We start from the raw sequence: 27,692 nt of genomic DNA on the forward strand, positions 1-27,692 counted from the left end.
CTTATTGCCACTCAAATTAATAGGCAGACATAAACTGGTATAAAAATGATGGAAATAGATCTGCAACAAGCGCACAGTCTTCACCTAACCACGTAACCGTGCAAAATCAGTAAGTAGACAATATAGCAATGAAGTACTTACTTAATTAGTCCATCTTCCATATAAATGTCAGCGTGGAAAGACTGGTCATCATTTACTATTTTACCTCCTTTAATCAAAAGTCGATCACTCTGAAAAATAAAATTTCAAAATTGTTAATATACTTTCATTCACTAGAGTTAAGCACCCACATTCCAAATAATGTCTATGAATCAGAATATAGAGACAGTAATTGCATGAAAATGCTGTAACCTGACTGACTACAGAATATCCCTCAAGTTCTAATAAAAACAATATAATCAGTCAGCACATTATTTCTTATTAGTAACATACTCGGATTTATTCAGCTATTTGCAAAGCGATTAACCAGCTAGATTTAAGACATAAATATTGTCTAAAATAACACTGAAAGATAATCATCGGTGCCATGCATCATCTGTAGACAAATACCCACAACCCACTGCAATACTGAACAGGAATATTCAACGAATGACACAGGAAATTCAAATGCTAAAGTAGAACCAAATTAATACATATAACCACTGTATTATTTTATTATTTTCAGCAACTTATAAGTATTGCTAGGGTAAAAAAACACCTGGGACATGAGCCCAAAAATAATTTGATGACCCCTTTCTTAAGCCCCACCCCTGGCCCATCCACAATTCCACCACTTAACAGGCCTCTTGGTACACTTACAATTACTGATAGACACACAGGCAAATACATTTACACATAAGACACAGACGGCAGACACATACAGACATGCACAAGCACACAGACAAGAAGTACCAGTACACATATACACTGACCACTGGCAGATTTCCAGAGCCTTATCTCGGGAGGGGCACTCATAGATAATTTAAAGAAACAATCCAGGCACAATAACCACTACAGCTCTCTGTAGTGATTATGGTGCCAGGAGTGCCGTGGTGACCTCCCAGAGTAAATAGTCAAACCGTTTAAGAACAGTTTGACAATTTACCTGGGGTCTGCCAGGATATGGGCTGTAGTATGGGGATAGGGCCTCTAGGTAGGTAGGTAGGTGTGTGTGTGTGTGTGTATGTATGTGGGACAGTGTGTGTATGGGGGTGCAGTGGGAGCACTGTCTGTAGGAGGGGCAGTGTGTGTTCGTGTGAGTGGTGTAGTGTGTGCATGGGAGTGCAGTGTATATATGTGGTGCAGTGGGAACACTGTGTGTAGGGGGCCAGTGTGTGTATGAGGGTGCAGTGTTTTTGTGGGGGAGCACTGTGTGTATGGGGGTGCAGTGTGTGTGTGGGGGAGAACTTATTTGGAATTGCTCTTATCTTATAAATAGTACCCCCCCCCCCTCCCTCCCTTCTTACCTTTGCCCACCTCCTGGGCTAGAGTTCACTCTTGCGAGAACGTAGCGTTGCCATGGTAACCGCGGCAACGCTCCGTGCTCGCGAGAGGGGACCCGGCGGAGCTGCAAGCTAGGGCTCCCGGGTCTCCTCTCCCTCCTGTGCCGGCCGCCCAGCAATGTGCCAGCGGACCGGTGAGATCTCCCCTCCGGTCCGTGAAGGCACAAAGCAGGGCTGGTGCTTGCATAGCACCGGCCCTGCAGGCAGGGCCAGATTAAGAGCCCAGTGGGCCTGGTGCTGAGAATTATGAGGGGCCTAATTATAGAATCTTATCGACCAAAAACACTAAAACAGTCATACATATCAAGCGTTATGTATCTGGTGGAGATGGTGCCAGAGGGAAACTCATAGGATGCAGCTATAAGAAAATGCAGATTCTCTTAAAATATGCTAATCTCTCTCTAATTAATGCTTTCATCTTTCAAGTAAATCCATTCCCCCTAACAGAAGTGTCCAGTGAAGCAGGAAGTCAATGGGTGGTGTAAAAGGGTGGGCCACTGACACAAATCACATGACTAGAACTGCCAAAAGGAGCGAAAATGCCCAAAAAGGGGGCATGTCTGCCCAAAGAATTGGAAGGCCAGCCTGGCATCAGTGTCCCTATGTATCACAGTATCAGTGTCCCCATGTCACCCAGTCCACTAGTCTCCCAGTGTCTGTGTCCTCATTGCTCCCAGTGTCCCCATGTCTCAGTGCGTACTGTGTCACTAGAATACTAAGGGACACAGAGACATGGGGACACAGTGAGACATGGGGACACTGGGAGACATGGAGACACAGACACTAGGGACACAGCGACATGGGGACACAGACATTTGGGGACACTAAGACACTAGGGACACTGTGAAACATGGGAACACAAACACTGGGAGACTAGAGGACACTGAGACACTAGGGACACTGGCTGGGAGGCATGGGGACACAGACACTTGGGAACACCGGGAGACATGGGGACACTGAAACATTTGGGGACACTGGGAGACATGGGGACACTACGGATACTGAGAGACATGGGGAAACTGAGACACTAGGGACACTTGCTGGGAGACATGTGGACATTGGTAAACATGGGGACACTGGGAGCCATGGGGACACTGGAAGACATGGAGGCACTGTGTCATTAGTGTCTCTATGTCCCAATGTGTCTCTCAATGTCTCTGTCTCACATGGTCCCCTAGTCTCTCAGTGTCCCATAGTGTATCAGTGTCCCCATGTGTCCCCTAGTGTCTCAGTGCCCCCATGTTTCTCGGTGTCTCCAAGTGTCTGTGTCCCCAGGTCTCCCAGTGTCCCTTAGTGTCTCAGTGTCCCAATGTCTCCCTGCAGCCTTTCCCCTCACCCCCCACTTCCCTAAGCTGTAGGCTGTCTCTGCAGGCTGGGAGCTGCTGTCTGAACTCTCTGTGCTGTGTAGCTGCTCCCCCGCGGATCAGTGAGTAGAGAGAAGCAGGGGGGGGATATGCTGTAACTTCCTATCCCTGCCTCTCTCCACACACACTGAGCCCTATTGGCCGGCGCTGGTATTGCAGAGTAATCTCTGTTTATACTGAGAAAAATATCTGCATTTGTATTGCGATATTACTGCAATACTGGCACGGCCAGGCAGCCTCAAATACCGCTGGGTCAGTAAAACACCAGTCAGGAGGAAAACCTAAGAGTAGGGTGTAACAAAAAAATAAAATAAATAAAAGTAAAAAAAAAAAAAAAATATTACTTTTTTTTTTTACTTTTTTTTTTTTTTAAATGGGCCTATTCCATGGGCCTGGGCCTGGAGCTGCAGCTCCATCAGCCCCTATGTTAATCTGGGGGAGAGCATCGGCTCTGGGGGAAGGGGGTAATTGCCCCGTTGCCCCCCCCCCCCCGGATACACCACTGACACAGACAGGCATACACAGGCACCAACGGATAAACACAGGTAGAGACAGTCACAGACAGGTACATACAGACATGTACACAGAGACAAACACAGTCAGACAAACAGTGTGGGGGATTAAGTGTGTGTAGTATATGTGTTTAAGTGTGCAGGGGGAAGTGAATAGGTCTGTATATGGGAAGTAGGGTGTGTATAGGGTATGCAGTGTGTGTGTATAGAGTGTGATGTGGTTTGCTGGTGATGCTGTGTGTGTGTGTGTCTGTGTGTGTAGGATATGATGTTGAAGTGTATGTAAGGAATGAATTGTGTATGTAGTATGAGACATAGGATGCAGTATATTTAGGGAATGTATTATGTATGTGCTGGGAATTCAAATTTGTATATGTAGGGCATTTATTATGGGATATGGGCATATGGGATATGGGCAGCAGTGTGTGGAGGGGGATGGAGCTTAAATTTGTATAATATAGTATAATATATTTTATTATATAAAAAAATGTACAGTCTATTCCTTCCTTCCTCCATTGACCCTTGGTCGGGAGGACATCATTCAGATACTTGTTGTCTAGTGTGGACACTGAGACCTCATGTAATGGCTCTCACAAGCTCTGGTTTCATTGTATCAGAGCACTACTATCAGGGGTCAAGTCCTGGGGAAAAAAGTGTGGGAACTCACCCAAGATTCCCGCCCCTCCCCCTTTTTTACACTCCTATGCATATAGTGCAGTGTGTGTATAATTAATGTAGTGTGTTTGTAGTGAATGCAGAGTATGAATAATAAATGCAGTGTGTTTGTAGTGAGTGATGTGTGTAATAAATGTAGTGTGTTTGTAGTGAGTGCAGAGTGTGTATAATGAATGTAGTGTTTGTAGTGAGTGCAGAGTGTGTATAATAAATGTAGTGTTTGTGTTGTGAGTGCAGAGTGTGTATAATGAATGTAGTGTTTGTGTTGTGAGTGCAGTGTGTGTATAATGAATGCAGTGTGTTTGTAGTGAGTGCAGATTGTGTATAATGAATGTAGTGTGTTTGTAGTGAGTGCAGAGTGTGTTTGTAGTGAGTGCAGTGTGTGTATAATGAATGCAGTGTGTTTGTAGTGAGTGCATAATGTGTATAATGAATGTAGTGTGTGTAGTAAGTGCAGTGTGTATAATGAATGTAGTGTGTTTGCAGTGAGTGCAAAGTGTGTATAGTGAATGTAGTGTGTTTGTAGTGAGTGCAGAGTGTGTATAATGAATGCAGTGTGTTTGTAGTGAGTGCATAGTGTGTATAATTAATGTAGTGTGTTTGTAGTGAGTGCATAATGTGTATAATGAATGTAGTGTGTGTAGTAAGTGCAGTGTGTATAATGAATGCAGTGTGTTTGTAGTGAGTGCATAGTGTGTATAATTAATGTAGTGTGTTTGTAGTGAGTGCATAGTGTGTATAATTAATGTAGTGTGTTTGTAGTGAATGCATAATGTGTATAATGAATGTAGTGTGTGTAGTAAGTGCAGTGTGTATAATGAATGTAGTGTGTTTGCAGTGAGTGCAAAGTGTGTATAGTGAATGTAGTGTGTGTGTGTGTAGTGAGTGCAGTGTGTATAGTGAATGTAGTGTGTTTGTAATGAGTGCAGAGTGTGTATAATGAATGTAGTGTGTTTGTAATTAGTGCAGATTGTGTATAATGAATGCAGTGTGTGTGTGCTGGATGATGTGTGTGTGTGTGCTGGATGGTGTGTGTGCGTGTGTGTGCGCGCGCTGGATGGTGTGTGTGTGTGTGTTGGATGATGTGTGTGTGTTGGATTATTTGTGTGTGTGTGTGTTGGATTATGTGTGAGTGTGTGTGTTGGATTATGTGTGAGTGTGTTGGATGATGTGTGTGAGTGTGTTGGATGATGTGTGTGTGTGTGCTGGATGGTGTGTGTGTGTTGGATTATGTGTGTGTGTGTGCGCTGGATGATGTGTGTGCGTGTGTGCGCTGGATGGTGTGTGTGCGCGCTGGATGATGTGTGTGTGTGTGTGCTGGATGATGTGTGTGTGCTCTGGATGATGTGTGTGTGTGCTCTGGATGATGTGTGTGTGTGTGCTCTGGATGATGTGTGTGTGTGTGCTGGATGATGTGTGTGTGTGTGTGTGCTGGATGATGTGTGTGTGTGTGCTGGATGATGTGTGTGTGTGCTCTGGATGATGTGTGTGTGTGTGCTCTGGATGATGTGTGTGTGTGTGTGTGTGTGTGTGTGTGCTGGATGATGTGTGTGTGTGTGTGTGTGTGTGTGTGTGTGTGTGTGCTGGATGGTGTGTGTGTGTGTGCTGGATGATGTGTGTGTGTGTGCTCTGGATGATGTGTGTGTGTGTGTGTGTGCTGGATGATGTGTGTGTGTGTGTGTGTTGGATGGTGTGTGTGTGTGTGTGTGCTGGATGATGTGTGTGTGTGTGCTGGATGATGTGTGTGTGTGTGTGTGTGTGTGCGCTGGATGATGTGTGTGCGCTGGAGGATGTGTGTGCGCTGGATGATGTGTGTGTGTGTGTGCTGGATGATGTGTGTGTGTGTGTGTGTGTGTTGGATGATGTGTGTGTGTGTGTGCTGGATGATGTGTGTGTGTGTGTGCTGGATGATGTGTGTGTGTGTGTGCTGGATGATGTGTGTGTGTGTGTGTGTGTTTGTGTGTGTGTGCTGGATGATGTGTGTGTGTGTGTGCTGGATGATGTGTGTGTGTGTGTGTGCTGGATGATGTGTGTGTGTGTGTGTGTGCGCTGGATGATGTGTGTGCGCTGGAGGATGTGTGTGCGCTGGATGATGTGTGTGTGTGTGTGTGCTGGATGATGTGTGTGTGTGTGTGCTGGATGATGTGTGTGTGTGTGTGCTGGATGATGTGTGTGCGCTGGAGGATGTGTGTGCGCTGGATGATGTGTGTGTGTGTGTGCTGGATGATGTGTGTGTGTGTGTGTGTGTTGGATGATGTGTGTGTGTGTGTGCTGGATGATGTGTGTGTGTGTGTGCTGGATGATGTGTGTGTGTGTGTGTGTGTGTTTGTGTGTGTGTGCTGGATGATGTGTGTGTGTGTGCTGGATGATGTGTGTGTGTGTGTGCTGGATGATGTGTGTGTGTGTGTGTGTGCGCTGGATGATGTGTGTGCGCTGGAGGATGTGTGTGCGCTGGATGATGTGTGTGTGTGTGTGTGCTGGATGATGTGTGTGTGTGTGTGCTGGATGATGTGTGTGTGTGTGTGCTGGATGATGTGTGTGTGTGTGTGTGCTGGATGATGTGTGTGTGTGTGTGCTGGATGATGTGTGTGTGTGTGCTGGATGATGTGTGTGTGTGTGCTGGATGATGTGTGTGTGTGTGCTGGATGATGTGTGTGTGTGTGTGTGCTGGATGATGTGTGTGTGTGTGTGCTGGATGATGTGTGTGTGTGTGTGCTGGATGATGTGTGTGTGTGTGCTGGATGATGTGTGTGTGTGTGCTGGATGATGTGTGTGTGTGTGCTGGATGATGTGTGTGTGTGTGTGTGCTGGATGATGTGTGTGTGTGTGTGTGCTGGATGATGTGTGTGTGTGTGTGCTGGATGATGTGTGTGTGTGTGCTGGATGATGTGTGTGTGTGTGCTGGATGATGTGTGTGTGTGTGCTGGATGATGTGTGTGTGTGTGTGTGCTGGATGATGTGTGTGTGTGTGTGTGCTGGATGATGTGTGTGTGTGTGTGCTGGATGATGTGTGTGTGTGTGTGTGTGTGTGTGTGTGTGTGCGTGTGTGTGTGTGTGTTGGATGATGTGTGTGTGTGTGTGTGTGTGTGCAGGATGATAGGGAGGGGAGCATTTTTTTTTTTTAAACTTTATGTGTGTATTTTTTTAGTTTATTCCCCCCTCCCTGCTTCTTACCTTGTCAGGGAGGGGGGAGATCACCTGGTGGTCCGGTGGGGGAGCCAGCCGCTGCACACAGGTCCCATCACACGCTGTGTTTCCTCTCCAGCTCTAACTCTCGCGAGACTCGCCTGTGCGGAGCGTTGCCATGGTAACGCTCTGACAGCCGCGGGTCTCGCGAGAGTTAGAGCTGGAGAGGAAACACAGCGTGTGATGGGCCCTGTGTGCAGGTAGCAGGGCCGGTCCTGCAGGACTGGGAACGGGAACGGCGTTCCTGCTTTGGAAAAAGTGCAGGAACGCCGTTCCCATGCGTTCCTGCAGGACTCGAGCCCTGACTACTATGGATATACATACCAAACTGGTTTCATTAAGCTAAAGTTGTTTTGGTGCTTAGAGTGTCATTAATAAAAACAACTAGGGTACACACAGTCATTCCAAGGTTTGCCATTGCACACTATAACAGTAAAAACCTTTTACTGTTTCCATGGTGATAGCTCCAATTGTAGCAATTTTCTTCATTGTATGTCTTTTGTCTACACCACATCTTCATTCAAAAACTATTATTAAAATAATTAATTGTTGTATTTTTAGTTTGCCTTTAACTCTCAATTCCTGAAATGATGACATTAAAATTTTGGGAAAAGAATGTGAAACCTGACAAGAAATCAATTCAATTGCTTTTGAAAATATAGGAAATATGCAGACAATGGAATAAAAAACTATTTAACACTTAAAGAATAGGACGGTAGTTCCCTTCTCTCCTACTGAAAAGACCTGTCTTAAAAAAATTATTTTATATATATATATATATATATATATATATATATATATATATATATATATATATAGCCAATTTGGCATCTTGTCTACTGGACTAATACAGCTAATCCAATCTACACTATATATATATATATATATATATATATATATATATATATAATTTTAAAAAAACATTTTGCATGATGAAAAATATTAAAATCTGAAAACAAAAGAAATGGTTTAATTTGTATTTTACTTAACAGTACAATGAAACCTGCCAGTGATTTACAAATAAATCAGTTGTGTCTTTTAGTCACAAAAACCACTAGCTAGCAATAACATACACCTACAGGAAAATATCTAAATGACCAAATTCACCCCAGCTCAACAAAACCCATGGTCCTGATACAACACCAGGACACAAGAAGGGGCCTTTCATCTATGATTACATTTCTTCAGGAGCCCACCATGCCTACAAGATGTTACAGAATGGTGCACACAAAGTAAGATTATGCTTCTGAGAAGACAGTTCTACAAATACAGCCTGGTAGAGACCCTGATGCTGTTTGATACTTTGTATATCGAAACAAAGACATGCTTGTTGCCTGCTTTTAGTTCTCTTTTGGAGGAAAGGAGTCACTGTATAGCAGTTGCCAGGGCATTGCCAGGGTGTGGGTTTCCAGTGGGACAGCCCTCCCCAGACATAGTCAAGTGGGAAATCTATGCCAGTTCTTCACAGGAACTGCTACTTTGTGTGTGAGTCACATGTGGGCCACAAACCCAATGTCTGGTTACCGCTAGAAACCAAGCAACAAATAGAAGAATCCAAGAGCAGCCTTAAATGAAATGCAGCACAAGACACGTTGATGGATTTCCGAGGGAAATTTCTTAGACACAGTTTGGGCGGACATTTCCATCAATAATTCTGTAAACAATATTATGCAATACGGGTCTGTCAGTAGCAAAACTACAATTTATATTTAGAGAACACCAATCAATTTCACAGCACTGTCCAATGGGAAACAGAACAAATCACAATACATAGTAAAAATAATATAAAGCAAATATTATCAAATGTTGATTAAGAGTGTTCAAACAAGCTTACAATCTACTGACAGAGAGCAGCAGAGATTGTGTGAAGTTCTACCATGTTTAAATTATGCATTTGCAGTTCACACCATGTCATGCAGGGATGCAGAGATGGCATTTCTTTATTAAAATAATTTTAGTTGCCAAACTGCTAGTGTTTTTATTGAAAATAAAAGATTATTAATGTATGTATGTATTATTTTGCACTTCATACATTGGGAGGTTGAAACAAGATGCAGGCTTGTGTAAAAAAAAACAAAAAAACAGCCACATCAGCCTGGTATGGATGGATGTCTCACTGACAGTTTGTGTGGCCTCATTAAAGGACCACTATAGGCACCCAGACCACTTCAGCTCAATGAAGTGGTCTGGGTGCCAGTTCCCCTTAGTTTTCACCCTGCAGCTGAAAACATATCAGTTTCAGAGAAACTGCTATGTTTACACTGAGGGTTAATCCAGCCTCTAGTGGCTGTCTACCTGACAGCCACTAGAGGCCGTTTCCGCTATTCTCAGTGTGAAAATCGCATTGAACTCACATTGGACGTCCATAGGAGAGCATGGAGTAATGCTTTCCTATGGGCAGTTTGAATGCGCACACAGCTCTGGCCGCGCATGTGCATTCGGCTTCACTTGGGAGCTGACGTCGGCAGGGGGAGGAGAGGTCACCAGACTAAGGTAAGTGGCTGAAGGGGGGGGGGGGGTTCAGCTCAGCGTGAGGGGGGCTCCGAGGGAGGGGGGGACCTAATAACCCTATAGTGCCAGGAAAAAAGGTTTGTTTTCCTGGCACTGTAGGATCCCTTTAAGATGTCACAAAATTAGGGATTATTCTAGCCTCGGTGAGGGAATAATCTAAATTTTATTAAAGACAGGAGGCAAATATTGCTTTACCTTCTTTACTGAAAACCTCCAGCAGCAAAGAAACAGTTAACAAAACTTTTCAAAACAACCAATCAGAACAAACAGGCATCAGTATAAAACCACTGGAACAGACCCTCCCACTTCCTCTTTCTTTGATGAGGTCGAGCAGGAGAGCATGAAGACCAAACGAAAACTGTATCCGGTCTGCTTCGATGAAAAACCGTCATGTTCGGAGCAAGTTATGTCACACTAAAAGAAAAGAAACATCGTGAAAGTAAACTGTCTTGGCAGAATGTCATATCCTATACGGGCAGTGCAAAAATAGACTGCAAACTGATAAATAAATCGACACTGAACGCCAATAGTAGACACCAAAAGTTTATTAAATACAATTCGGACCATACATAATGTAATGTACATCGAAACCTAGATTAACATAAAGTCAAAACCACTCCCATATAGGGTGGGAAAAAAACCATAAGGGTGGGAAATATTCGCCTCCTGTCTTTAATAAAATTTAGATTATTCCCTCACCGAGGCTAGAATAATCCCTAATTTTATGTCAGGACAGGAGGCTTCATATTGCAATTTTAACGTCCAGACATAAAAACAGAAGAAACATGCGGGCACGGACGAAAATAAAAAGTACGAAAAGTCGATTCCCTAGACCAGTCTGCAGCGTTGAGAATATCCCCGAGAGACCCACCGGCTTCAAGAGCTGCTGACGCTGCAGCACCCCGAACCGAGTGAGCCCCAAAAGAACTCGCCACGCCCGCCGATGAGAGGAGCCATCGAATCCAACGAGCGATCGTGGGTGCAGACACCGCCCCGAACGGTCGAACGTAGGAGATCAATAGCTGACCATGGGCGGAGGGCCGACACAACGAGGTCACGGATATATATGTCCGTAAACAGCGTGCCACGCAGAGGCGTGGTCTATCGGGAAAGTAGGGATAAGACACTGAAGACGAATTAGATTTCGTCCTGCGGGAAATAGAGACAGAGACACCATCTGGGGAGAACGAAAAGGATTCTACGTCAAAGGCCCGGACATCCGAGACCCGACGAAAGGATACGAGGCATAGCAGGAGAGCCAGCTTGGCTGAAAGCTGGCGTAAGGAAAGATCCCCGTTATCAGGCCATTCCTCGAGGAAGCGTAATACGATCGATACGTCCCAGAACGAGGAGTAGCGCGAAGCAGGGGGTCTCGAAAGCCTCACACCTCGGAGTAGTCTGCAGACCGAGGGTTCCCTACCAACACCAGAGCCCTGGAAAGGGACATGGGCCGCCGAGATAGCTGAGCGGAAAACATTGACAGTCCTATAAGACTTACCTTGCGAAAACAATTCCGCCAGGAAGTTCAAGATGGCTAGAACAGGGGCCGTAAAGGGATCCAAACGTCTCTCCAAACACCAGCCATGCCAGGAGCGCCAGGCATGTAAATATGATCTTCTGGTGCCAGGGGCCCAAGAGTCCCAGAGTAATTCTCTAGCTGTAGCCGATAGTCCCGACACATCCCAAGATCCCCGGAAACGGTCCAGGCCACCAGGGTTAGACGATCTTCCAACATCAACGGGTGTGGGTTCCCCATCGGGTCCTCGAGGAGAAATCTGGAGGCTGGTAGTACCAGCGGGTCCCTGCACGATAGTTCTAGTAGGAGAGGGAACCATGGTTGACTTCTCCAGAGAGGTGTCACCAGTACGATCGACACCTTCAGAAGCTTGAGTCGATGTAGCGTCCGAAGGATCATGGAGAAGGGGGGAAACGCATATGCCCCTGAAGGGGGCCATGATTGAAGGAATGCGTCCACCGCCATGCTGAGGGGATCCGGGAGCCAGCTGAAGAATAGTTCCGTCTGTCGATTCGCCCTGGATGCGAATAGGTCCAGATGGAGGGGGCCACGCACGAGGTCCAACTTCTGAAACACCCGGGGTTGCAGTCGCCAGTCGCTGGAGTCCCTCCAGTGGCGGGAGAACCAGTCCGCAACGAGGTTGTCCTCGACAGCTGTCTGTCCAGACAATATTGGTACAGATCCTTCGTGAGGTCTGACAGCAGTTTGGATCGGGAACCTCCCAGTCGATTTATGTATCGGACAGCTGAGACGTTGTCCATGCGAAGAAGTAGGGAGCAATGACTCATCCCTTTGGTGAAACTGCGAATGGCGAACATCCCCGCAATCAGCTCCAGGCAGTTGATGTGGAGGGCTTTTTCGTCCGGGGTCCAGAGACCGCCTGTCGCCACGCCATCGCAAGTGGCGCCCCAGCCTAGGCAGCTGGCGTCCGATTCCAGGACGAAGTCCGGTCTTGTCCCGAAGATTGCCCTGCCGTTCCACGCCTCCATGTGTCGAAGCCACCAGTGCAATTCCAGGCGGGCTTCGTCCGACAGCGATACAATCTGGCCGTAGGAGGTGGACGACCGAAGGTAACGAGTCTTCAGACGTTGGAGGGCCTGATAATGTAGGGGGCCCGGGAAGATGGCCTGAATGGAGGACGAGAGTAGTCCTATCGTCCTGGCCAGGTCCCGCAGGGTGATTCTCGGATTGCGAAGAAGGCGTCTGATGTCCTTCCTGATGGCAGCCACCTTGGATACTGGGAGGCGGAGTAGAGTCCGAACCGAGTCCACGACGAACCCGAGAAACTGGACCGACTGCGAGGGGTTCAGTTCCGACTTCTCCACATTGATGACGAAACCTAAGTCCTGGAGCAGGCGGGTAGTGAAAGCCGTCTGCTGGCGCAGGATGTCGGGATCTTGTGCCATCAACAGGATATCGTCCAGATAGACGATCGATCTGATCCCCCTGGCCCTCAGCGTCGACATGACCGGTTTCAGCAGCTTGGTGAAACACCAGGGAGCCGAGCTGAGGCCGAATGGGAGGCACGTGAACTGCCACACGCGCTTCCGCCAAATGAACTGGAGAAAGCACCTGTCCTCCTGGTGGACAGGGACCGTGAGGTACGCGTCCTTCAGGTCTAAGCGTGTGAACCAGTCGTTCTCGCGAAGCAGATCCCTGAGGAGATGGATGCCTTCCATCTTGAAATGTCGGTAGACGACATATCCATTGAGGGCGCGTAGGTTGATTACAGGGCGGAAGTCCCCTGATTTCTTCCTTACCAGGAAGATATTGCTCAGGAAGCGAGGCGGGCCCGGCGCCCTCTCCACCACGCCCTTGCCCAGCAGGGCGTGAATTTCTGAATGGACCAGAGCGGACGCCTCTCTGTCCATATGGATAGGCCGTGGGGCAGAGGTCTGGATCGGGGTTGACACGAAGTCGATCCTGAAGCCGGACACGGTTTGCAGAACCCACGGGTCTCCCGTGATGGCCCCCCACTGCGGAGAAAAGTGAGATAGTCTGCCCGCAATGGGTAAGTGTGGTAAATAAGGTAAGACTCTTACCTGAGGCGTATCTCGCCCGTGTGGAGGAGGCTCCGCGGCCTCTGGTTGATCCTCGGGAGAACAAAGGACGGTACTGGTACCGGGAGGAGGAGGAGGAGAAGGACTCCGAGATGCGGGGCCTGTTGCCCATGAAGGCAGCTCTGCTGGTGGCGCGACCCCTCTGCCGACCAGCTCTGGAGGAAAAACGATCCCCAGCACGGAAAACTCTGCGGAGGGATTGTTGCGCCTTATTCAGAGACGTGTAGATGGACACGTGCCGGTTCAGTTCCTTCATGAAGGCGTCACCGAACAGTAGGCCTTTGGCCTCCGGGCCCAGTTCTTTGGGGGCTAGGTCGGTCAATTTCCCATCCAGTTTATAGAGTGCCGCTTTACGGCGTTCTGAGTTCATCGCCGCATTGGCATTCCCCAGGAGGCAAATTGCTCTCTGTGCCCACTCGCGGAGGAGGTATGCGTCAACCGCTGGTCCGCCTTGTAGAGTATCGTCGGCCATGAGGAAAATCTGGGTCAGCGGGCCGCTAATGTCGAGGAGCTTGTCTTGGGTGGAGCGCAAGCCCTGTTCCAGGCCCTTGCGGGGGTCCTTCCCCGACCTATTCAAAAAGGTAGCGAAAACCAGATCAAAATCAGGTGTATTAGCTACCTTATCTGGCAGCGTTGGGCGCGGGCATTCGGCCCGGAGCTTCGCCCTGACCTCTTTATCCAACGGGCGACGTAGCCAGTAGCGGAGGAATTCTGCGATGTGGTCCGGGGGAGTCCACTCTGCCGAGCGAGGATGCTTGAGGAGACGTGGGTCGAAGAGCGGTAGGCCCGAGGGGTCCAAGATTTCGCCGGGGTCGTCGGCGTGGGCGGCAGAGGCTTTTAGCGAGCCCGGTCGTGGAGAGCTCAGCACCGTCTCTCGTACATATCGTGAAGAGTGGCCAGGGGCGTCTTCGCCAGGTGACGTGGGGCCCGATCCGTCGGCCCGGTATTCATCCAGGGTATCGAATTCGGGTTCCCCAGCGAGCGACCCTATGTCAGGGTGGTCGTCCGATTCGGCACCCAGTCTGGCCAACTTGGTGGGCATCTTGCCCTTGTCTGTGGGGGGGCCAGGGGCTTTCCAAGGCCTCTTCCGTATGGTGCATACGTCCGCTGAGCGCAGGGAACCCCCAGAGTCGGAGTCCCGTGCGCCAGCAGGACCGGGTGTGGAACCCGTAGGTGTGGGCAAGGCGTCCCCGTGGAAGGCCGCAAGAGCCTTGGGCAAAGAATCCGCCAAGGCGGTGTATAGCCATGCCTGGAGGGCTTCAGGGGTGTGGGAGCCAGATTCTTCAGCCATGTTTAATATCACTGAAACAGAGGAAAGGCACAATCAGTGAGGTACCTCAATATGGCCAGCTGGGGGTCACCCAGCGTGCAAGAGGGGGTCACCCAGCAAGCACTAGCATATACAATGCAATAGGAGGGGGTCACCCTCAGTTTATGCCCAGGGTCCAGGCAAATTGGACAATAGGGAGGGGGTCACCCAGCCCAAAGCAGTGCTACAGCACGGTAGGATAGCCCAGTATAGGGCAGATTAGGCAGGGACTGAGTCCCAATAATATAGAAAGGGGGGTCACCCCTATAATGGCAGGCTATAAGGGGCACCTGGGGAAGAAAATCCACCTGTTAGGGAAGGAAAACCACAGTTGCAGCATACAGTGTAGCAGGCACAGTAAAAAACAGTACATGGATTGTTTAACATGCAGCAGTCTGCACACCCCGGTCAGCTGTGAAGTCACAACCACCAGGGGTGCAGAGACCGAGGAGGTAAAAGACCAGGGGCAGGGGGGCTGAGGGGGACCGAGGTCCGATGAAAGAGAGGGCGCCCGGAGACCACGCGGCCCCGGCAAGATGGCCGCCGCGGCTCCAACAAAATGGCCGCCGCGGCCGCAAAACGAGTGCGGCCTACCTCGCGGACGGCTGCGCGAGGGAGGTCGCGGTGAGAAACGCGGTCGGAGACCGCAGACAGGTGAAGGGAGAGGGGGGTAGGGAGGGAGAGGCTGGAATACCGAGAGGGTACCGCCGGACCGAACCGCAAGGCGGATGGTCTGAGGGGAGCCCCAGGGGAAACCCAGAGTAAGGGCAGGCCAGAAAAAATAACAACCCCCACACTCAGGACCCCGAGGTGGGGCAGCAGGGGCCACCTCAGTAACCCCAAGTCAGAAAGTAAACACAGTCAAATCAAACAGTGCAAAGTACCAAATCAAGAGAAATACAACCCAGAGCAGAGACAACTCTGAGTTGGTGAGTGCTCACCTGGAGGCAGCAGCAAAGAAAGAGGAAGTGGGAGGGTCTGTTCCAGTGGGTTTATACTGATGCCTGTTTGTTCTGATTGGTTGTTTTGAAAAGTTTTGTTAACTGTTTCTTTGCTGCTGGAGGTTTTCAGTAAAGAAGGTAAAGCAATATGAAGCCTCCTGTCCTGACATAAAATTAGAGTTATAACCTATAGCAATACACTCCATGGCATATGAATATACCACATTCAATACTGACAGCACTCCTGATAAAACAATGCACCAAAGTCAATATTCACAGCTCAATCCAAGAATATCTAGCATACATTGTGTGACATTCTGGGTATTGATACTGATGTAGTACTGACCAGAACAGGTACCAACTGGCAGTAAATTACTTTTTCCACAAAAAATTGAGCTGAGCAGAGAGCTGCAATCTTCAAGCTCTTCTTGCTCTGCTCCCTCATGCGCCCTGTGGTGATGCTGAGAGCCGGGGTATGATGCCACTCCAGCCCTGGCATCACTAAACAGCATGCGAGGGAGCAGAGCAAGTTAAACCTGAAGATTACAGCAGCCCCACTGGACCCCAGGGAAAGGATCCACTCAAGCTCTCCCAAAAATCGGGAAGCTGGGTGGACTAAAATTTAAATTAAATACAATAATAACAATCACTTGTGAATGTGTGAGATACCGAGTGTGTGAGTATCAGCGTGTGTGTGTCAAATCAATGTGTCTGTCTGTCAGTGATTGTGTGTGTCTGTCAGTAAGTAATATAGAAACATAGAATTAGACAGCAGATAAGAACCATTTGGCCCATCTAGTCTGCCCAATTTTCTAAATACTTTCATTAGTCCCTGGCCTTATCATATAGTTAGGATAGCCTTATTCCTATTCCACGCATGCTTAAACTCCTTTACTGTGTTAACCTCTACCACTTCAGCTGGAAGGCTATTCCATGCATCCACTACCCTCTCTGTAAAGTAATACTTCCTGAAATTATTTTTAAACCTTTGCCCCTCTAATTTAAGACTATGTCCTCTTGTTGTGGTAGTTTTCCTTCTTTTACATAAAGTCTCCTCCTTTACTGTGTTGATTCCCTTTATGTATTTAAATGTTTTTATCATATCCCCCCTGTCTCGTCTTTCCTCCAAGCTATACATGTTAAGATCCTTTAACCTTTCCTTGTAAGTTTTATCCTGCAATCTATGAACCAGTTTAGTATCCTTCCTCTGGCCTCCTTCCAAAGTATCAATATCCTTCTGAAGACATAGTCTTCAGTACTGCGTAGAATACTCCAAGTGAGGTCTTACCAGTGATCGGTACAATGGCATGAGCACTAGAGATGTCCCGAACAGTTCGCCGGGAACTGTTCGCTGGCGAACATAGCTTGTTCGCGGTCGCCACGGCGGGCGAACATATGCGATGTTCGGTCCGCCCCCTATTCGTCATGGAGGTGGAAGGGTCTGGGAGGGAGGGTCTGCTGCTGATTAGCTGGAATGTGTCTGCTGACTGTGAGGTACAGGGTCAAAATTTACTCAATGATGACGAATAGGGGGCGGACCGAACATCGCATATGCTCGCCCGCCGCGGCGACCGCGAACAAGCTATGTTCGCCGGCAAATAGTTCCCGGCGAACTGTTCGGGACATCTCTAATGAGCACTTCTCTCTTTCTACTGCTAAAGCCCCTCCCTATACAACCCAGCATTCTACTAGCATTTCCTGCTGCTCTATTACATTGCCTACCACTGGCAGATCAATTTCGATTATCTGAGCAAAGCCAATGCTTCCCCATAGGCTTTTGCATATGCGCTAATCAGCGCATACAGATGCACTGAATCAATTTCTAGGCACCAATGAAAAGCCTGCAGAAACATGCTATAGACACCAGAACCACTACATTAAGCTGTAGTGGACCTGGTGACTACAGTGTCCCTTAAAGAATTATATTTTTGTCATTGAAAATAAAGCTTTGTTTAAAAAACTGGCTCCTAACCTTTTTAGCTAACACGTATATTTTTTAAGCCAATTTGTCAAGCCTTGAGTTAAATGTATAACTCAAATGTATAACGCTCGGTGTTGTGGGGCATGTAGTTAGTTAGAGAAGCGGGGATTATACCGCTGTGTGCCTACAACACTAGAGCTAGTAGAAGCTCTACCCAATGTGAGTGTATCTACTATATTTTAACATCTCTTACTCAACTTTTGGAACATACTGCACCATTATTGTTTTTATTTTCATCTCCCACTTGGCCCTCTGTTACTGCATAGAAGAGGACACTCACCGTATATATCCTACAAGCGGGGATAATACCGCTGAAAGCTATCCACACCAGAGCTGGATTAAGCTCTGCCACTGTAAGACCTCTCCTATTTTTACATGTTGACACTTCTTGGATCACCCTGCATCATCATCCTTTTCATCATTCATCGCCCTCTCCTATATATTTGGATACTGCGAGGAGCAGAACCTCACAACTCCAGAGACCAATAATAGGATCCAAGTTCTACTCTATTGAACTCCGTTTTACCATCACTATCCTAACTAGGACTTTAATTTATTTAAAGTCGATTTACTCCAAGGACACGTGAGGGAGTCCTTGTCTGTGACTGCTGCCTTTTTCCTTTTCCTAACAGATTAGCGCTGACTCTACTCTTTGGTTTTTTTTTAGTTAAATGTATGCAGACATTATTCCAAAGTGTAGACCTGGCAAGATGTCAACCCCAAATGAGGTATTTGTCAAGCCTGAAGGTGGACTAGTCACTGGCTACCTTGCGATAACTCTCTTCTGTACTCACCTGTTGCAATCTAATTAATCCTTGGCATGCTGCTTAGCTGATGGGTGAGCAATATGTGGTCTTGATGTAATCCTTGAAAGAGGCATGCTTTCTCCTCTTGATGGTTATAAAAAGCTTTGCTCTATACATTGTTCACATGTGCAGTGCCTTGGCTACAATTTCTTTGGTTTGGTTTCGTTCACGCTTTCTATATATTTCTATACTGCAACGTTCGACACATCTTCATAGAGGTTATCCATTATTATGTCTTTCTGAGCATCTACTACTTATTTGTGTGCTAAGTACAGAGTATGCGTCAACACAAGCAAAATACATAAAGTAAAAAAAATGAAAGAAAAACATCTAGAATTCCCTTCAACACTTAATATTCTGACAGTCAAATAACTTTGCCATGTGTTGCTTCTACAAGACTCTGCCTCTTCCTGCTCACATATTGTTAACGATCACTATTTATAACCACTTCTGTGACATCAGGTTTAACAAAGCATTGCTTGTGCTTTGGGTGGAATAAAAGAGTCACTGGGATAAAAGATACTGAGTATCTGGGGTTCTTTATCATTTTGAAATTTTCTACATCAGATATTTGATGGCAGTCCTATAATTCTGCATTTCCCAAAAATAACAGTAACACTATTATTATTATTATTATTTTATTATTTATATAGTGCCAACAAATTCCGTAGCGCTGTACAATGGGTGGACTAACAGACACATAATTGAGATCAGACCACTGGACGTACAGGAACAGAGGGGGTTGAGGGCCCTGCTCAATGAGCTTACATGCTAGAGGGAGTGGGGTATAGTGACACAAAGGGTTAAAGTAGGGGAATTAAATAGTTTACAAAAGGTAAAATCTTTCAGAAAGTGAATTGTAATTTCACTTATGGTGATACTTCCCCTTTAAAGAACATACCCTTAATTTAATTGCCTGAACTAAGAAAAGGTTCCAAAATTATTATAGCAAAATCAAACCAAAAACTAAGTGGTACTTAGCTTCTTAAAGGAACACTCCGAGCACCATGACAACTTAATTGCTATGAGGTCGTTATGGTGCCCACAGTGTTCCTTCACCAGTCCTGCAAAGATCCTTATGGCACGCTAACGTCCATTAGCATGCTTGACTAGATCTCTGCAAGAGAAACTGAAAAAGACATCAAAGCACCCAATAATGTGTAGGGTAATATGTATGTACAGCGCTAAGGAATTTGCTGGCGCTATATAAATATTAAAATAATAATAATAATATGTAAAATTACATGTAGTTTATGAACAATAAAGTCAATACACCCTTTGACTTAAATGTTGATATATACTAAAGCACAGCTCTAGGATTGTTATCCACTAAGTTGTGACTTGTCATAACCAGAGAGTTTGACATTTTAAATGCCTGGTCAGTCCCTAGCAGATGAATGTTATTCACTAAACTGGGTTGAAATTCACCAGGGAAAATTCAAATATTAGGCCAAAATAGCTAAGCTAAAGCCATTAAAACCATTTTAATTTGCAAATTATCATTTCTCGCCAACAGCAATGTTTACAAATGTCAGAATGTAAGGATAGGGTTTCTGCAATAAGACCACCACATTATGCATATTAGATTGTCCCTTCAATGGAACTGCTTTTAAAGCTGCAAGCACGTGTATACTGTTAGTTCTATTCATGGTTTATGAGTGGATTTATAGGCACAGGATCTATCACAGAACGCCAAGGGTAATGGGGACTAGTTGAGACAAACAGCCCAAAGGAGGAGCAGAAAGAGGCATAAACTCCCCCCTGGGATGTACGAGCAAGATGGTTGGGTTATATCTGCAGCATTTTTGTTTTTGTAATGGAGATCACTCCAGATAAAAGTAAATAGGAAACATAATTTTGTTGGTAAAGAAAGCGATTTCACTGGTTTACATGGGTAGGCAGTTTTTAAGCTCACTCGTCTTGAACCTGTACTGGAGCTTTAAACAACCAGGGTAGTCACAGATTTTGAGGGGCCACTTTGTGGTATTATGTGACAGGCCATGGTTTTAAATCTGTAGGCTTATTTAATTAAGGTCAATATGGAATCAATAGTTGCCCTGACTTCACCCAGCCTTCCTTCTTAAGCAGGTGTTTTAATTTGTTTTATTACCCTTTGCACTAATAGAACAGACTTCCCAGGCACAGAATAGCTAAGGGCTAGTTGTCTATCCTCAAAAACAACTTTAAAACCTGATATATGCATTTGTTGAGTTAGATAATTGGTTAATGTTCCAGCTGCAGTATCTCTAATACCTATTAACAGGGCAGGTTTCATACATGACCTTGTACTTTCTTGCAAGGTCAATAAAATGAGTAAACAATAACATTTAATTCCACAGAAATAAAAGTGAAATTTAACCTTCCAAATTAAAGATTTAGATATTAATTTATAAAGAACACCATACACCAGTCTTTCCCATACCCTTGAAATGTAACCAAATAATAATTTGCTTTAAACTGCTCATCAAATTGGTATGTGGTGTCTTCATTGATAGAAGTAGGGAATACATTTAAAGGGATCTTACAGTGCCATGAAAACAAACCTGTTTTCCTGGCACAATAGGGTCTTGGAGTGCCCCCCTCCCTCGGGGGCACCTCTCCCTTCAGCTACTTACCTTAATCCAGCGCCGGGCTCCCTCTCCTCCGCCGTCATAAGCTCCTGAGTGGAGCCGAATGTGCAGCGTGGCCAGAGGCGCGCACGCGCATTCAAACCCACCCATAGGAAAGCATTACTCAATACTTTCCTGTGGGGATCTTATTTAACGCTGGACTCTGTGAGGACTTCCAGCATCCGATTTCCTCACTGTTAATCGCGAAAGCGGCCTCTAGAGGCTGTTTCTCTGAAACTGCTATGTTTTCAGCTGCAGGGTTAAAACTAGGGGGACCAGCCACCAAGACCACTTCAATGAGCTGAAGTGGTCTGGGTGCATATAGTGGTCTTTTAACTATATAGTTATACAAATGTAAAATCATCTTGCATTATCAGACCATAGACATAAAACACTCTGAAGCAGGTATAAATATATTTATTTAATACTTTTTTATAATAAGTAACAAAAAAAACAGCAGCATATTAGTAGCAGCAGCCAGAATCAGGAGAGGAGGATTGGGAAGAAAAAACAGGCTCAGGGGGAGGGTGGGACATACGAGACAAAACTTGAGAGAATACAAAAATGGGAAGAGCTGCTGAAATGGAGGGTGGAATATGGGGAGACATGAGCTAAGGGGGTGATAGAAGTAAAGACATCTGCTAATGGGGGGGAAGGCTATATTTTAAGAGGCCCAAAGGTTTATGATGGCAGAACTGTTGATGGGTTCTAATTTACATTCAAAAATTATTAATATTATTTTATTATTGATAAAGCGTCAACAAGTTCCATAGCGTTGTACAATGGGTGGACTAACACACATGTAATTGTAACCAAACAAGTTGGACGCACAGGAACAGAGGGCTTGAGGGCACTGCTCAGTGAGCTTACATGCTAGAGCGAGTGGAGTATAGCGACACAAAGGGTATAAGTAGGTATAGAGAAGTAGGTTGCTGGAAAAGTATTCAATGACCTTACCATAATTTTACCAGTCTTCTAAATACTAACTATTATTCTTGACTAGTATGATTTCTGCCTTATCATTTCATTATCTCTACATAGCTCTTTCATGAAAGGACATGCAAAACTATCTTCACCTCAGCACTACATTGTATCATCTTTCAAGCTAAAAAAAACCACTAAATTTAGAGTCAGTTGCAACAGGAAAAATATAATTTCTCTCAAGAGTAGAAGAGAAAAAGTTATATATTGCCATTGGTTTTGTTCGCTTTTAAAATATTTGCATATGTTTACACTGTACAATTCAAGGCTTTAACCCTAACAGTTCAGCACCAACTGCTATGTTTGTTTTTTTTCATAATTCAGAGTGAAATTAGTTATTAATTTTACACCTATTATATGATAAATGAGTTGTTAACCAAATGTAAAGACAGTGTTGAGATAGGAATAATGGTTTTAATATATAAATGAATAACGCACAAAACTGGCACAAATGTGAAAGTGCAATGTGACAGGTTTTATACATAACCTGTAATGTTTCTATATCTTTTCATTTACAATGTTTGCCCTGACTTTGGGCCTTCTCATGAAGAAAAAAGTAAAACACTTGTTATTAGTGATTTTCAATGGTTTATTCAAAGGTGTAAATTCCAGAGGTGAGAGAGTTTCCTTTTAGATTCTTTATATTTCCTGGTTTAGTGAATAAGCTCCATCAAGTGTTTACCATCAACGCAGAGCCACACAATATGTCAGGATTGTTCACAAGAGTGAGCATTGTCGGGAATTCAATTTTAAAGCCAAAACATTCTAAATGGAAAACTTCTCCAAGTCAATTATACATCCAGTTCGGACTCCTTCTCCTTAAATTTGAAATTTACGACAATTCACAATTTAGTGAATAACTCTGCATAACGCACCATCACTTCAAAGATTTCTGCTTCCAAGTGCTTAAAATTAGGATCACTACATATGTTTGAGCACAAGGAATGAGAGTTATGACAGTGCCAGGATAGGACGTGCACTTGATTTTAAACTTAGCTCATTTTGAAAGGAAAAAGTCATATTCACTGTTAGAGGTGAATTCAAAATTGCAGTTAAAGGACCACTCTAGGCACCCAGACCACTTCAGCTTAATGAAGTGGTCTGGGTGCCATGTCCAGCTAGGGTTAACCCATTTTTTTTTATAAACATAGCAGTTTCAGAGAAACTGCTATGTTTATAAATGGGTTAAGCCTTTCCCAAAGCCTCTAGCAGCTGTCTCATTGACAGCCGCTAGAGGCGCTTGCGTGATTCTCACTGTGAAAATCACAGTGAGAGCACGCAAGCGTCTATAGGAAAGCATTGATAATGCTTTCCTATGCGACCGGCTGAATGCGTGCGCAGCTCTTGCCGCGCGTGCGCATTCAGCCGACGGGGCGGAACGGAGGAGGATCGGAGGCAGAGAGCTCCCCGCCCAGCGCTGGAAAAAGGTAAGTTTTACCCCTTTTCCCCTTTCCAGAGCCGGGCGGGAGGGGGACCCTGAGGGTGTTTGTTTTCCTGGCACTATAGTGGTCCTTTAACATACTGTGCCATATTATACTGCGTATTACAGTGCTCTATTGTGCAGAATCTGTCACAATTACAGTCTTCATTTATTGCATTATAATAAACCCCTGGTACATCACAGTGCTGAAATTAAAAAAAAAATACTTGTTTAAAATTTCTATTTGATTTCTTTGTTTCCCTCTTCATCACAAAGTAATAGTTACGCTATCATTTCTCAGAATCAAACTGTTGAGCAGTGAGGCACACTGTAGATATAATTTAGAGAATATAACATAAAGAACTACTGAATGTAATGTTTATGCAATTATTTGCATTTAGTCTCATTGCTGTACAAGAGACACCACACAAGATTTACCAGATATTTCACTTTTGTAAACACAAAATAATGTGTAAATAAATGGTAAGACAGAACAAATCGTCTGCCTTTTTGCACATTTTTCTAAATCTTTTTTACCTCCTCTCTCACTGAAACCAATAATTGGCTGATAACTGTATTCCAATCTTTTCACTCTGCTAACTCTTTAGAGAATTAGTAAGCACATGTATCATGTCAAATATAGCCTAGTTTCTAATTTGGCACTTTCACGTGTGAAATTTAGAAAAAAGCTGAATCTTATTATCTTTCAATATTCAATAAAATGAGCAGGAGGAGATTTCCATTTCCTTATGCAACCATTTCCCATTTATTACTTTTAATAAATAACTTCCACTCACGGTTGAATTATGTACACATCAGTACTGGAATCTCACTGAGCGATTTAGAACAGGTGTTTTAGGTCAGGGCATCTTTGTTTTGGAAATTGGAAACCAATCAGGTGGAGCTAGGGGGCTGAGGGTTTTTTCCTTTTTCTTTTGAGAGTAACACTCTAATTTAAAGGGTTACTCCAATCACTAAGACCACAATGATTTGAAGTGGTCATGGTGGTAGGAGTCTGGATGTTCGGTGTTTCTGCTTAAAACACTGCACATCTAGAGTTATTTTTATGTGTGTGCCAGGGGCTAATTGTGTACACCCCGTCAAACATGACTTAGGCAGCCCAGAACTCTGCACCAGAGATACAGCAACCACAAACTAACGTTTCAGCCTTCAGTAAAGTAAAGCCAGTTCCCCTCTAGGCACAGTGAGAAAGGAGTCCATGTATGGATTACCTTTTACCTTAGGAAGAGCAGAAAAACAGTGTGCAAGAGAATACTGGAATGTTCTCAGGCTGGTTTTCGCTTATCGTGTGCCATTACAGAGAGGCCCTAAACCATTTGCATATCAGACTGATCCCAACCAAAACAGCATCCAAAATGCAAGCCGGCTCCATCTGGAAAAACAGTAAAAGGGTAATCTACACGTGGATCCCTTGCTCACTGTGCCTAGAGCTTTTTTTTGGCTATTCCTCACTGATGAGGCCCAACAAGGCTGAAATGATGGTCTGGGGTTGCTGATCTCTTGTGCAGAAGGAGCTGACTTGTATTTTGGATTTAAACCGCCGCTTTGGGAGGGATCACTCTGATCCCTCTCAGGCTGGTTTTAGCTTATCTTGTGTCATTCTCTCTCTAAAGGCACAAGATAAGCTAAAACCTGCATGAGAACTGTGCGGGATCCACTGAAGCTCAAGCTATTTGAACTTTTATCCGTCCTCATTATTCTCTTGCACTCTGTTTTTTGTTAGTTTGTTTGTGTATTGCTCAGTTTATTTTCTTTGATTGCATTCTTTGTTCTTGTCAATTTCATCCAAATGTTACAAATATGCAACACTACCAGGGCCAAAACAAGTAAATGGCTTTCTAATTCTGGATGGAAAAAGTTACATTTTTCACCCTACAGTATAAAAATAATTGGTTCTAAATATTTATTGCAATAATTTGACTGTTTTAATACAATACACTAACTACATAAGTAGACATAACATTTCTAATATTTTGAGGATAAAGTAACCAATATAATACTACATTTGTTGTCACTGGCTTATCATATGGACATGGATATCTTTAGTGTAACATCAGACAGCAGTCTACACCTTCCTTTGCAGTGACTCATGTATGGCATCTTGACAATAATAAATGCAATACAACACAATATACATGAATTCACTAAAACACTGATTAATGGTGCACAAGTGCACTGATATACATTTGACAAGCCCAACAAGTCAGGCAGATATGACTCCAACATCCAAATTTAGGATTACAGATATGTCTGGCTTGCAAATCTGACAATAAAGCAAAACAAATGCTACATTTTCCCTTCTGCAATGCAATATGTCAATACTTTTCCTTAACCAAGGAGTACTGTCAAAATGACTTGAATAGCTTACATTCAAGTGACTAGAAATATTCATATTAACTCCATAAGAACTTCTTAACCCTTACATAGTCTTCACTATCTTTATTTTTATTAATATGTATTAATTAAAGAGCATGTGATAAATAATCTGCTAAAACAAAACAAATATTTCAACCAGTTGCCTAGTTTCAACCAGTTGCATAGTGCATATGGAAGAAGGAGGATAATGCCACAGATACCAGTATTATTATTATTGGTATTTACCTAGATCCAGCTTATTCCGCAGCGCTTTACAATAAGAGGGGAATTGACAAAATGAGACAATAACAAAATGTAACAGGAAAATAGGTAGTTGAGGACCCTGCTCAAATGAGCTTACAGCCTAGAGGATGTGGGGTATTGAGAGAGGCCGCAAATAGACACGGTGGGAAAGTAGCAGAACTGGAGGTGAGAGTGGAGAGTGGCCCTTTAGGAGAGAGCAAGATGTATTCAATGCTTCCTTATTCTACTTACTGTGTAACACATTAAAGAGATGGGAATTTAACATTATATCCCTACACCTTTTTTAGAAAGAGCAGAGTATGGCATGCATATTATCAGTCAACAAACTTTGTTTTATACTCCCAAAAGAACACATAGGACCCCTTCATTTTTAAAGCTAAATGTATGACTTGCTAAATAGCATTAGAGGCCCAAACAGGGATGTATATAACATTGTATAACTTGATAACTAAGTAGGGGAAGGGGAAAAAAAATACAGGTGTCCTATGAAATGATTGCTAAGATGGGGCTTGTTGACCAGCCCACCTTAGGTTTAGGGTCCTAATGGTCTAGGAAATTACAGATGTTAAAAAAAATCCTTATCTATGGAAGGCCCTAATATGAATGTCAATGTTTTTCTTACATACAGACTGATAGCAAAAACATCATCAGTAAAAATAAAAATCTGATGAACTAGAGGGAAAACAATTGAGTAATGCTGGTAGGGTCTACAGTGTCATAAAAATGATACCGACGTATCAGACTGTTCTTTTTATCTTGGGTACATGCTTGGGTCCAACATGCCAATTCCCAATATAACTGGCTCTTGAAAGGTCATTTACGGGAAATTCTTAGACATTACCATCTGAACAACCCTCAGAAGAATAGACCTGTGGTGGGAAGCTGCATCTTCCAAAGATTTCTTAGCCTCCAGTAGTGATTATTGGTTCAAATACTAAATATTTGATCCCAATTAAGTACCTTGGTTTCAACGGGTAACTGGGTTCCCAGGTACCTGAGAGCTGCCTCGAGTGCAATAAAATAGCTTTATTTTTCCACTACATTCAGCATCTGTGGACTTTGGAAGAATGCTTTGGAGCTTTATTTCTGTACTAGAACTTCAAAGAACACTGACCTCTTAGATTTATATCAAGACCTGTGAATGAGAAAGAAGATGACTAAATCAGCAAAATGATAAATATGCCGGCTCAGCCCACCCCATTACCCATTCTTCCATAATAACTTGTATATTAGTGGCACAAATTTGAGTAATTCTGTCATTAGCAACAGTAGTCACTGAAAGGTGTTGAGGGCACTCGTTTTTAATGACACTTTCCCGAAACTACTCATTTCCTCTTTACTTTGCCATTAAAAAGATATGCTTTTTGAGAATTAGATTTTCCTATTTGATATATGTAATTCATGTAGCCTCCACTAATATAGTATTTGATTCTTTTACCGCCCTGTCATCTGCATTTTACATTTCCTAGGCAAATGGTAGCCATTTTCACACACAATGAAATACACAGCCAGACCAATTATTAGCTGCTTTGCTGGAATGCTCCAGAAAAATTACATGCTCCAGATTACTCCAGTTAAGAACACACAGGGTCTCTATCCTGCACATCTCTCAGCGGGCAGCAATGGTTGCCATAGGAACAAGAACCATGAAAGTGTATTGTTGCAACAGTTCTGTCCTGAGCTGTCCCAAACATTGGCTA

At 44.4% G+C, this 27,692-nt stretch overlaps 1 protein-coding gene across 2 annotated transcripts in view; it reads right to left on the bottom strand.

Moving 5' to 3' along the window:
- DPYSL2 (dihydropyrimidinase like 2) overlaps positions 1–27,692 on the bottom strand; it is a 134,367-nt gene that overhangs the window by 44,573 nt on the left and 62,102 nt on the right. For both annotated transcript variants that reach the window (XM_063448493.1, XM_063448494.1), the window contains exon 2: positions 142–230. In XM_063448493.1, coding sequence (XP_063304563.1) covers positions 142–230 — 89 coding nt within the window. The remainder of the gene's footprint in view (positions 1–141; positions 231–27,692) is intronic.

This window comes from Pelobates fuscus, chromosome 3 (assembly GCF_036172605.1).
Source record: "Pelobates fuscus isolate aPelFus1 chromosome 3, aPelFus1.pri, whole genome shotgun sequence".
In the NCBI taxonomy this organism is placed as follows: domain Eukaryota; kingdom Metazoa; phylum Chordata; class Amphibia; order Anura; family Pelobatidae; genus Pelobates; species Pelobates fuscus.